This window comes from Betta splendens, chromosome 10, assembly GCF_900634795.4.
Source record: "Betta splendens chromosome 10, fBetSpl5.4, whole genome shotgun sequence".
NCBI classification, from domain to species: domain Eukaryota; kingdom Metazoa; phylum Chordata; class Actinopteri; order Anabantiformes; family Osphronemidae; genus Betta; species Betta splendens.
The window spans coordinates 12,049,265-12,061,103 of record NC_040890.2 but is presented as its reverse complement, the minus strand read 5'-3'; the positions used below and the strand labels follow the sequence as shown (position 1 = coordinate 12,061,103).

At 46.5% G+C, this 11,839-nt stretch overlaps 1 protein-coding gene across 5 annotated transcripts; it reads left to right on the top strand.

Moving 5' to 3' along the window:
- Nucleotides 1–88: 88 nt before the first annotated feature.
- Nucleotides 89–8,921, top strand: LOC114864402 (early endosome antigen 1-like). 5 transcript variants are annotated; one of them, XM_029165246.3, is made up of 18 exons: nucleotides 89–230; nucleotides 966–1,162; nucleotides 1,469–1,595; nucleotides 1,699–2,577; nucleotides 2,688–3,125; nucleotides 3,266–4,552; nucleotides 4,624–4,716; nucleotides 4,827–4,982; nucleotides 5,119–5,235; nucleotides 5,313–5,435; nucleotides 5,521–5,577; nucleotides 5,673–6,017; nucleotides 6,095–6,322; nucleotides 6,470–7,088; nucleotides 7,194–7,324; nucleotides 7,403–7,456; nucleotides 7,549–7,693; nucleotides 7,963–8,921. In XM_029165246.3, the coding sequence occupies exons 2-17, from the start codon at nucleotides 990–992 to the stop codon at nucleotides 7,663–7,665; spliced, it is 4,944 nt and encodes a 1,647-aa protein (XP_029021079.1). In that variant the 5' UTR covers nucleotides 89–230; nucleotides 966–989; the 3' UTR covers nucleotides 7,666–7,693; nucleotides 7,963–8,921. The 5 variants fall into 5 exon arrangements, with proteins under 5 accessions (XP_029021079.1, XP_055368420.1, XP_055368419.1 ...); XM_055512445.1 differs by having other exon boundaries at nucleotides 1,451–1,595; nucleotides 7,197–7,324; XM_055512444.1 differs by having other exon boundaries at nucleotides 1,451–1,595.
- The last annotated feature ends 2,918 nt before the right edge of the window (nucleotides 8,922–11,839 follow it).

Here is an 11,839-nt window from a genome sequence, read left to right as displayed (position 1 = left end):
TTACTGAAAACCGCCACAGTTGAAGGAATTCCAAGTCACACAGTACGAAGGAAGAAGAGTGAAAGTGCACGGCTGAGTGAGGGGGCGAACGAGCCAAGAGCCAGCTGGAAAAGGAGGATTCTGGCAAAGTCCACCGTCTGTTACGTTTCTAAGGAAACCGTGCAACTAGTTTCTCTCAGCAGACGCTGAACTTACCGGAAGCTTTCTGCTACAGTGAAGCCCAAAAACAGGTTATTTTCACAGTTTATTTGTTTGTATCGCTAGTACGTTTATTGGAATATATTCCTACCTCTCATAGTCTGCATGTAAATGATTTCTGGGTTTTCTAAGGTAAATTGTTTCTTCATGGACTTGTACAATTTGCCTGCACCAAGTTACGCATCAGCCAGATTTGCTTGCTGGCTTACTTATTACTGCAGGTTAAACTTAAAGAGGAGAGTCAAACTTTAAACAAAACCTTAGTGTGAAGGTTTTATTGCTTTAAATGTCTTAATAATAATCTTTACCTAAAGAAAGTACGAGTCTACAATTTTCAGAATTTAGACAAATTACTTGTGGAATAATTGTGGTTTTACTCCTGTGGATCACAGGTCAGCATGAGAACATTCTACTTGAGCATCTTACCGTACAAAAGGAAAATATGATGTTCACATGATACAATGCAAAAAAGTATAGAGTATTTGTTTGAATTTTTAATAAATGTCATTTTAAGTTAAAAATTGTGGGAGGGGCTTGAGGGGATGGAGGTGGGGTAACCTGAGAGACATCTGTGCCCAACTACTTGCTACCAAGCTGTTAACATTGTAAATAATAGATAACTATTTTGTATGTAAATATCTTACTTGTGTATTTATGATGAATGTGTCCAACAAACAAGCAGGGCTGACTGGTGTGGAGACAATGTATACTAGCTATTTCTTTACTTGTAGACTAAATGAGAAACATTCTTGTGTCACCACCTACAGTATCTAGTGGGTGCAATCCAACCAATGGAGGATCACATCACCTCATCAAGCCTTACAGGTCCTGGGAACGGTTCGGTTACTATGGCAACAGACTCAGCGAGAACTATCCCAGACCTGAGGGATCTGTGTGGCAGAGTGAAGTTCCTGGAGCAGAAAGCTGGTTCAGTCACACAGTTTGACAGCTACATGTGGAACAGGTGAGAGACCGGAGAAACCAGGGTCCAGTGACAGACACGCACACATACACACACACACACACACACCTGCTGGTATATACTTACTCACTTTTGGCTGAGGTGATCACATGTCACATATCACATATCAAACGATCCTGACTGCACTGCACACACGCATACGAGCACCCCGCTGCAGGAAAGACGCACCGTTCCTGGAACTATTGTTTTCTAGCAGTGTAAGGTAAAATAGGGTCTACTATGAAGATGTGATGTGCACATTTGTGTGATGTTAAAATAACTTAAGGTCAGTTTGTTGTGTGATGGTAGGGTCAGACAGCTAGAGAAGTCAGAGAGGAGCCTGCTACAACAGCTCAATCAGCTAACCCCCAGCATGCATCACTCCCAGAGGCTGGATCAGAGACTCCACATACTCAGGGAGGAGGTCAGGAACATGGTGAGTGCTTAGGAAGTCTAATAACACAACAAGTCATCTACAATAAATACATGCTACCATAGCTTAATGTCCTTATCTCTCTTATCTCCATCTTTCCTCTTAGACTCAGGAGAAGGAGCGAGACGAGCAGGTTTGGAGGGAGCGACTCCAGCGCGTTCAGAAGCAGCTGAAAGCTAAAGAGGAGGAGATGAGTCGCCAGTCTCAGTACTTTGAAAACTTCAAAATACAACTCCAGCAGAAACTCAGCCTGGCCCAGGACAGGGAGCAGAGCTTTCAGAAAAGGATCTACATGTTAGAAAAGCAGCTACTAGACATGACTGTGAGTGCAGCCACCGGCATCGCGAGGATCGGTGCAGTCAGGGTTACTGCTGGGACAATAACATGCTGGGAACAGCAGGAGAGGCTAACTTTCGTAAGAGGAGAAGGTGAAGGAGAAGAGGAGAAGAGGGAGGAGAAGAGAAAACAATGGCAGCCAAGTGTGGGAATTAAAAGAGAAGGAAGGCGAGAGGGTGATGAGGGAAAGACAGAGTTGGAAGTAGAAGAAGGAAGAAGCAAAGACACAAGACAGAGCCCAAATGAGGCCAGGCTGCAAGGCTTCATCCTGAGCCTTCAGGAGGATCTTAGAGTGCTGCTGGAGAGAGAGGAGGATGGGATGACGGAGCGAAGGAAACTGATGGAGCACCTTCAGGAGGCTGAGGAGAACGGTCACTTCCTGGGCTGCAAGGTAGAGCAGATGGAGGCAGAGGTGCAGCAGCTCAAGTTGTCAGAACGCTCTCTGGTGGAGGAAGTTAAAGGTCTAAGGGACGAGAACAACAGGCTCAAGTCAATTTTTGAAGAAGCCGCCAGTCAAAGTCCCCATCAGTCGTCCACGTGTCTTTGCACCAGCTCGGCCAGATGCAGCACTGCTGTTTGTCCTGTACCACCCAGCACTCTGTCGCGTGCCACAGCCATGACACGGCCCTCAGTGTGGAGCCTGGGTCAGGTGTGTAAAAGATGATTATTATTATAGCATTAAGTGAGTTAGGTCATCTAAGTACAGTATGTCACTTAAAATCTAAATGTTTATTCCATTTCCTTGTGCTCTCTGTTCAGGTCCAGCCAAGTTCTGATGAGGAAGAAAAACAGTCATGTTCATCTACTGTTTCACTTTCTCACCACCAAACTAGAGCTCAGAGCAACACAGATGGTAACTCCTCATCTGCCAAATTAGACACTCTAAATCAGTTGGTCAACCAAGGCTCCAAACCCAACACATGCCACCAGTCACTCACCTTGACTTCAGAGACAGTGAGCGAGGTCAAAATGGGAACCTGGTTCTCCAGAGGAGTCCTAAACCTGGAGGAAAGTCCCAGTGAAGAATCTGATGCTTTAAGGGAAGCATACAGGAACCTAGGCTTTCAGGACGAACTCGAGCCCCCTCAAGAGCTAAGTCTGGATGATGCTCTGCATCACACACAGCAGGAACACACCGAACTTAGAAATGAGGCAAAAGAAGAAACAGACGCAGAGCAAAAGTGTCCGGGAGAGAAGGTACAGTACTTCGTAGGTGTTACACAGCTGAGAAAGTACATTCTGTACCACAGACTTTACTGGTCAAATTCTACCTGTAATGTATGTATACAGTACATAGACCTTCTATCTATGATAACACCATTATCACTTTCTCCCAGGATGATCTTGTCCAGGCCCTGAATCAGGAGAACCGGGCCTTGGCAGACAAGATCCAGCAGCTGCTGACTCACATTGAGCTCAGAGAGCAGGAGGTGAAGAAGGAGGAATCACAGATGAGGAAGCACATTTCCAGTTTAGAAGAAGACCGAGCCAGACTGAAACAGGACAACGAGGAACAAGGGGGTCTGATCACAGAGCTCACCAGAAAAACTGAGGATGACCTGAATACCATCATGGATATGCAGCAAAAGTTAAAAGAAATTAGAGAGCAGCACCAAGAAGAATGTGTGGACAGTTTAGTGGAAAGTGTGTTGAGAGGGGAAGAGGCACCACTGATATCCAGTCAACAAATAGATGAGTTGAAACGAGATTCAGCACTTGAACCCCAGCACAGTAAGCACAGTGGTTCACCGGAGAACAACCAACCGACCAACACTCTGCATCTGAGCTCAATTACTGATCACGAGGACCAGTTGATGATCCAGACCCTCAAAACAGAACAAAAAGAGCTGCTGAGCAACTTAAATTCCCTCAGAGAGCAGCATCGAGACGTAGCTCAGGCTGTCCACGCACAGACGGAAGAGAAACAGCAGTTAACTCGCACAGTTTGGAGTCTGAAAGAGGAGAAAGACAAAGTCTCTCAAGCTCTGACTGGTCTGAAACAAGAGAAAGAGGAGCTGAACAGAACAGTTGTTAGTCTAAAGGATCAGCTGGTTAAGTCCACGAAGGGCCTGAAAGAGGAGAAGGAGCAGCTGACTGCGATTTTATCTGGACTTCAACGACAAAAACAGGAACTGATGGAATCTCTGTCAAGTGGAAGAGAAGAGCAAAGTCAAATCAAGCTATCGGTCCAAAGTTTACAGAGGGAGAGCAACCAGTTAATGCAGGAAGTGCTCAACCAGAAACGGGAGAGAGACGACCTGATCAATTGCCTTAAGTTTCTAAAAGAACAGAGAGATCAGGAGGAGTTGTTTCTTATTTCACAAGACGATCACAACCAGTTGATCAAATCCGTTAACAGCCTGAGGGAAGAACAACAGCAAACGGCCCAATCAATCAGCTGTTTAAAACAGGAGGAGAAGCAAATCAGTCTGGAAATCCTGCATCTAAGAGAGGAAAGAAGCCGCCTCCAACCTCCTCTGCCTCCCCAAACACAAACAGAGAGCAAGCCTGAGCAGCAGCTGTCTCATCCAGTCTGTGTCGATAACACAACGAGGACAGAGGCTCTTCACACAGAATACGCTACACAGAGTCAGACCGATACCTTGAAAGGAACCTCTACACAGGTACACATCATCAACGTAGCATGTGCGTGTGATAACTGTGAACCTGCACTAATTGGTTTTAATGGAAACAGGAGCAAAGTGACTGTGATCTGATGTTGGAAATTAACGTTTTGGGGGAACAACTGCAGAGGTCGCAAGAGGAACTGGAAAAGACTCGAGCAGAGGTGAGCGTCTGTCTGTGCTTCTCAACACCGGTTCTGACACAAGTACACAAAAGCTTGTTTTGTATATAATTTTAAATGGAACATTTGAAATGTAAACGTTATTTGTTCAGACCAAGGCCTTGCTCGGGGAACTGAGTCAGTCAGAAGTTAAGAGGGAGGAGGCTGAGAGGAGGACAAGCCAAGCAGATGAGAAGGCGACGCGACTCACAGTTGCTGTCAGTCAGATGGAAGAAACCAGGATGGAAAACCAGAAGCTCAGCACCCAGGTGTGGTTGGCTAGATGATACACAACCACTGTTTGTGGTGATGCTTTTGTGCTGGTTTGACCTGTTGTCCTCTCTGTGCTGAGCCATGCAAAGGCATCTTTTGCTGTAATCGGCGTTTGGCGTTTCCCTGCCGCAGGTTAGGGAGCTGCAGGGCAAACTGACGGATGTGGTCAGGGAGAAGACGGCTACTCTGTCGCTGAAGCAGCATGTGGAGGAGAAATACAGCGTCCTCACGGCTCAGCTCAAGGCCAAGGTACACAGGATGGAGTGTGTGACTAATAAAGTCAGAGCCACAACACAACACCCATCGCTGTTTGTAACACCCTGTAGACGGTGGCCTTAGAGGAGCTCAACAACAACTATGTGGAGCTTAAACGATGGAAGAGCAGCAACGATGACCTGAGCACCGTTGTCACATCGCTCCAGACGCGCTACAACGACATCAGAGCTAAGGTCGCTCACCAGTCAGCTGTGCTTTTGCACTTTGCTGTAGCTTATGCATCCTCTGAATGTAGTTTTGAATCAAATTTCCCTGCAGTATGACGCGCTCCTCAGAAGACAGAGCCATACAGATCTGGATGTGGCTCCTTTGAAGGTGAGAAAACACTTCCTGTCGCTGCTGGACGCCCGCTGGAGTCCTATTGTCTGACAGCAGCAGCTTCACCACTTGGTGTCGCTTTCTGACTGCAGGCCAAGCTGTTGTCTCTGGTGGCGAAGTGTCACGAGCGAAACGGCCTGCTGGTTCAGATGACGAAGGCCATGCGCCGGCGCGGCTGCGGGGACCCCGCGCTCGCGCAGCAGGTGGAGCGGCTGCTCCGCGACGCCGCTCTGCAGGACTACACTGCAGCGTTCGCAGCAGGAAGCGGCGCGGAGACCTGCGACCGCAGTTCAGGGAGAGTCCTCTGGGCCTTTCTGGACTACGCCGGTGGGTCAGCACCTGATCTGAAATGCCTTCAGGCCTGCAGCGGTGACATCACCAGAGGCCCGGTGTCACCAACACCTGCCGCTTCACTGGAGGAGAGTCTAAGTGCGAAGGTGAGAAATATTAACCTACAAAAGAAACCATTTTATTTAGTGATGGTAAAATAAGTCTTTTATCACTCCCACCACAGTCTCCTGCCCCTGCCAGTGAACCAGCTCACCTCACCAGAGGCCCAGAGGAACCTGGATTCCAGAATTCAGATGTCAAAGGGAGGTCCACGCCGTATCCGACCGACTGGAGCAGATCTGCCCCTGCGCCCTCGAGCAGCTGTGTCGGCGTCAGCAGGAGGCTGAGTAGCCCTGAGAAGATCATAAACCTGCACGAGCAGCTGCAGAAAACTCTGATGAGCAGCTATGAGGTGAATTCTAGCTTTGTGCAACATTTATAAATTTCTCCCGTCTGTTCATTTTAATCTTGGATACGACACTAAACTTGAAGTGTAATACATTATATTGTCGTCAGTATTCTCAGTATGTGTGATGTATCTTTTTATGATTATGACAAGGCTCCAGTGAGCAGAGGAAGAGGACACCAACCCAGGAAAAGCCTTTCATTGTCAGCTCCTATAAACCAGAGACCACAGAATGTCGGTCTTATTGTCAACAGGCCACAGACCAACTCTCCCGCCGTCACCACTGCCTCAGTACAAGAAAGGACTAAACCTAATGGCACCACTAGCTCAACGGCTCTGTTTAAAGCAGTCTCCTCCAGATCTGCTCATCTTACTCTCAACCCCAACCTGTTTACGAACCCTCCTTTTAAAGCAGACGAGTCTAAAACTACATTGTCGGCTCATTCTGGCTCGACCAAGTCCATCGCAAGCAGTGGCAGCGATTCATCAGGACCCCCGACACCAAAGGAAGTCACTGATATTGCTGAGGTTTCTGACACAACACATTCCGCCTCTCCTTTAACTCAGAGGGCCACTAGCTTTGACTCCAATATCTTACTATGTTCTGAAACTAATCCAAAAGCCACTGCCTCGGACACGACTGCCTCCAAAATGGATGGTGCTGCATATGATGGCTTTATATCTGCCGCGTCCCTCACTCATTCCCATCATTGCTCTCCCGAGAGCTCCAACAAATCTGCTGCTCCAGAAAAGACCTCAAGACCCAAACCAGGTAATGGCACAGAAATAGAAACACAGCATGACATTTAATTATAGAGAAGGTAATTGTAGAAAGATCTGTCCTCTATGAGCTCAACCTGTCCCGTATCACCTCCAGAAGCTCCAGCAGACGTTTGTTCTGTCGAGGTCATCCAAACAGTGGGGCAGAGCAGCCTCCTGATTGGCTGGGAGAGACCTCCCCTTGACGAGCTGGGCTGCAGTAACGGCACGTTTGTGTATGGATACAGGGTTAGTACAAAGACTTCACTGAATTATATCCTTTTGGACAATTAGTTTGATTAAACGTTCTCTATGATTCGGTCTCAGGTTTTTGTTGATGGGGACTTTCACAAATCTGTCATGAGCTCAGCCTGCACTAAGGTACAGTATCAGTCACTCCCATCAGTCTTAGCTTCGTGCTAACACTCTAAAAGATGGAACAGCAGTTCACAGTATGTACTGCATGTGTTTAGTGTATTTTAGAGAACGTGGACCTAAGCGTCCCAGTCCACATCGGTGTCCAAACGCTGGGATCCAATGGAATCGCCTCCAACACTGTCCACACCACATACATGGGAGAGCAGCGCTGACTCAGACCGACTTAGAGAAAGACGCAAAGTAAGTTATATTAAACTTCTCTGTACGTTCCTCTTGTTTCTGCATCGAACATGCATTACATAAACTGTGTCTATGTAAAATTGCAACTGCTCAGTGAAATCCGTCCTCCTCCTGGTTTGAACAATAGGTACCATGCATGTGTTTTTATTTGAGTCTGATACTTTTTTTGGTTATTTCCGGCTTGTTTAACTTTTCCAGAGGTGGAGGGTACAGTTTGTACAATGACAGTCTGTTTTTCCTCTCTGTCCTGCGTGTCCTTCGGTGCACAGCGTGCTGCAGGTGCCCTGAGGGACCGTCCTAGCCTCCGCCTCAGCTAATACACTGTCACTCTTCTGGAATCACCCCACTGCGTGAAGCTCAGGTCAACCACTCAAAAACTCGTGGCGCCACTAGAACCTCAAACGGATCAACAGAGGATCAACAGACACACGATTCTGGCCTCTATGCTGCTGCAATAAAAAGCAAGTGACGGTTAGCTGCATCCTTGTTGGAAGAACTCGTTGCAAGTCCCGCCCACTGGAATCACCTGTTGAATGGAACCGATGTGACTTCAAAAGGCCAGACTGGCTGCCAATCAAAGTCAAAACTGCTGAAAGCGTCGTTAAAGCCGGGCTCAGTCACAATCTGCCTGCGCCACTGACCTTGATGGCGTCTGCTGCACACTTTACACTGTGTTAAACCCTCAGAGATCCCGCGTCATCGTGCTCCACCCAAGGTCCCTGCTGCTGCCTCTCTGGACTGAACGCTCCGCTTAACGTGCTGATGCAACTTCATCCTACTTGATTTTTACACATGAAGCCAAATATGAGAAAAGATTCACCCCAAAGACTTCTCTGTTGCTCGTCCTCGCGGATCCGTGGGATTACAGTACTTTGACCGCAGGAGCCAGACGTCGTTTCACTTACAGTATGAAATTTGCACAGCTCTGAAAAACAAACACTGATATTTTTTTGTAGAGAGTATTATATAAAATGCCAATAGTGTATAAAATACTGCCCCATATGATGTCTTGTTTGTGTTCACACCTAATCAATGCCATGTTTGCACGGTTGCAATGCTCTTGTTTTACACAAGTTCACGTCACACACTGTTGTTTTGCTACTAAGTGTTCGTACGGGTTTGGAGTAATCATGGTGCAGCAAAGGTATTTTTCTATCAGTGATTTTGATTTGTCATTGATTGCTTATGACTGTACAGAGAATAAATGTTTATATAATGTTAACTGTCATTACTGTCAGGTCTCTGTGTGTTAATATAGTGAGGAGTTAAGATTAAGTGGATGCTCTTTCTATTGATGGCCACTAGATGGCGGACTTTGTTGGGTTGATGACGTGTGTGTGTGTGTGTGTGTGTGTGTGTGTGTGTGTGTGTGTGTGTGTGTGTGTGTGTGTGTGTGTGTGTGTGTGTGTGTGTGTGTGTGTGTGCTCGACCCAATCACTGCCTCTGACAGGTGCTTTTAAAAGAGATTTAATGGAGTGGATGATGCTGACGTTCTCAAACAGCCTAAAACATCTTTGTGTCTCCTCTCCCATTCGATACGGAGCAGGCACAAAACCAAAAAGTGAAGTGAAGGATGGGGAAGAAGCGTCAGCAGCAAAAAAATGAGGTTAATAATCAGTGCTTTACACAATATCTGTTTCGATAAACCTGATCTGATCTGATGAGTGTTGATCTACTGCACTGCGCCAACTACAGACGCTTTAAGAGCAGCTGCAGTGCAGCTGCTTTTATGCAACTGGCATCAACCGTAAGTGAGCGTAAAGAAAGTTGGATGGACCCACGCGACTCCGATTACACACAGAACACGGGCCAGTAAAAGTGCTGCATGTGTTCATGGTTACTGGGGCGTCCATTACACCGACAGCTGGGCTCCAGCCTCCTGTTGGTGCGTTCAGGGCGGCACCGCGGGGGGCGGCGCCGCGTTTTGCCGAAACAAGGAGCAGCAGGTTGAAAGGGAGGAGAGAGGTGGCGTGTCGAGCTTTGGACTTCAGCCATAGGGGACGATGTCGCCCCCGAGCGTCCGGGGCTCGAGCGGAGCGTCAGTCAGTCAGCGTGGAGCCGGCGCTCAGCGCTCCACACCCGCAGACGGGCTCTAAAAGCGGATGTCGGCGCTGCTGCGTCTGGGCAGATGGGTCTCGATGCTGCAAGGCTGTTAATTTGTCATACGTCAGGGTTTGGTGGTGATACTATTCACAGTGTGTGTTTGTCACTGCAGGCAGGTGTGTTTGTGTGTGTGTGTGTGTGTGTGTGTGTGTGTGTAGACATTGCTGCATTATGCAAACACATTCACAAACACAAGAAATGTCATCTGGTGAGATTTACAGGCCGGTGAGAGGTAATTCTGCCTCGTGTGTACGGATTTGACATGTCGTGTCCCATCGCTCTTCCTCGATGGCGCCTTTATTCCCTCCTCCTGTTTCTCTGTTGTTGCGGCCTTATCAGTCCAACAGAGCTTGTTATATTTAGAGGCAAAGCGCTATCAGAGCCCACAGCCTGTGATTCAATCCTGACAGATCTACGCTGTTCAAAGCAATCTCCTCGCTCTGATTTTCCTCTCTCTCTCTCTTATTTCTCTTCCCTCCAAACCCAAACCATTTTTCTTTGTCCAAGAGTTTATATTATTATCATTTCAACTGTCCGTTATTCTCTCTATTCTTCTTTTTAAATTCCAGCTTTTTTTGTTTCGTCTTCATGATTTTCTCACTGACACTTTGTTTTGCTGCCTCCTCTCTCCTCTTTTTTCTCTTTGCCACGTTTTCAGTTCAATCTGACCTTGTTGCACCATGAAGCTCTGTCCTCCTTTTCATTCCTCTCCACATCGTTACCAGTCACCGTTGCATACAGTCACCGCTCTCTCTCTCTCTTTCTGAGCAGGCAGGGAAACGGGAGCTCCGTCACGTCGAGCAAATCCATACTGAAATGAACATCCAACGACGCAGCTTCCAATTTGGGAAGAGACAAGCAATTAACTGCTATTACATCCTTGAATTTGCGCGCACAGGCAACCCTAATCTCATTAATCACGAACAATAGAGGCGGTAATAGAGAAACATGTTTATGCAAATTCCCCCACACACTAATCTCCTTCATGCTTAACAACCAAAACAGTGGTGGAGCCTGAGAAATCAATCCTCCCCCTTCTTTTTCTCCGCTTCATGATCTGACTTTCTTTATTCCATCCGCGTCTCCTCTTTATTCTTGTTTCTCTTTCCTCCCTCCGCCTTTAGAAGCAGAACATTTGGAGTTTGGGAAACGGTATTGATCTGGTCCCGGCTGAACCGTTTGGTGGCCAATAATCCTGAGAATGTATGGGACATTGGGTTTTACATCCCACCTCCTCTAAACACTTCTCCTCCTCCTCCTCCTCCTGTTCTTGGCAGACTCCCCAACTCATTCCCCTTCTCCTCCATCCGTTTTTTTTATTTATTCTGTTTTTATGCCTTTCATTTGCATTTTTATTGTTTCATGGCTCGCCTCTTTCTCCCCCCCATACTGTCTGTTGACATTTTCTTCTTCATCTCTCTTCCTCTTAATTTTGCCATTATTATATTTTTCCCTGTATTTTGCGTTTCTAGCCTTCAGACTATAGCCATACAAGATTCAGGGCTAAATATAGCCCAGAAATACATTATGAGATTATCTCCCTGCAGCCACTTTCTCCCATGCTCCTCTTTTCTTCCCTGCATTATTTCTCCTTTTTAGTCTTGACATCTCTCCTGAGTTATGTTCCAGTTTTAAAGGCTCAGCACAGTGTAGTGGTCAGAGTGGCCTGGTAAAGGTCAGGGGAATAAAACACAACTGGATGGACTGATTGGCTGCTCTGTTGTCTGGCTGAGCAATAATAGGAAAATAGGAATCACTATCATTAAAAGTACTTGTATTATACTTGGATTGTAGCTTGACAAGTCACCTACCCATTACCTTCCAAATATTTTATTTACTGCACTATTCTTTGATTTTACTCTTTGATTTTACTCTTTGATTTTACTACTTCAGAAAGAAATGTTGCAGAATTGGACTTTCTCCTACATTTGCTATTGTAACAGCAGGCAGGTTTAGGTCAAGTACTATTTTCTATGAGTTTAATCATTGTGATTTATTTTCTAATTTAAACAATTTCTTTTAATATGCTTCTTATCTTAAAAT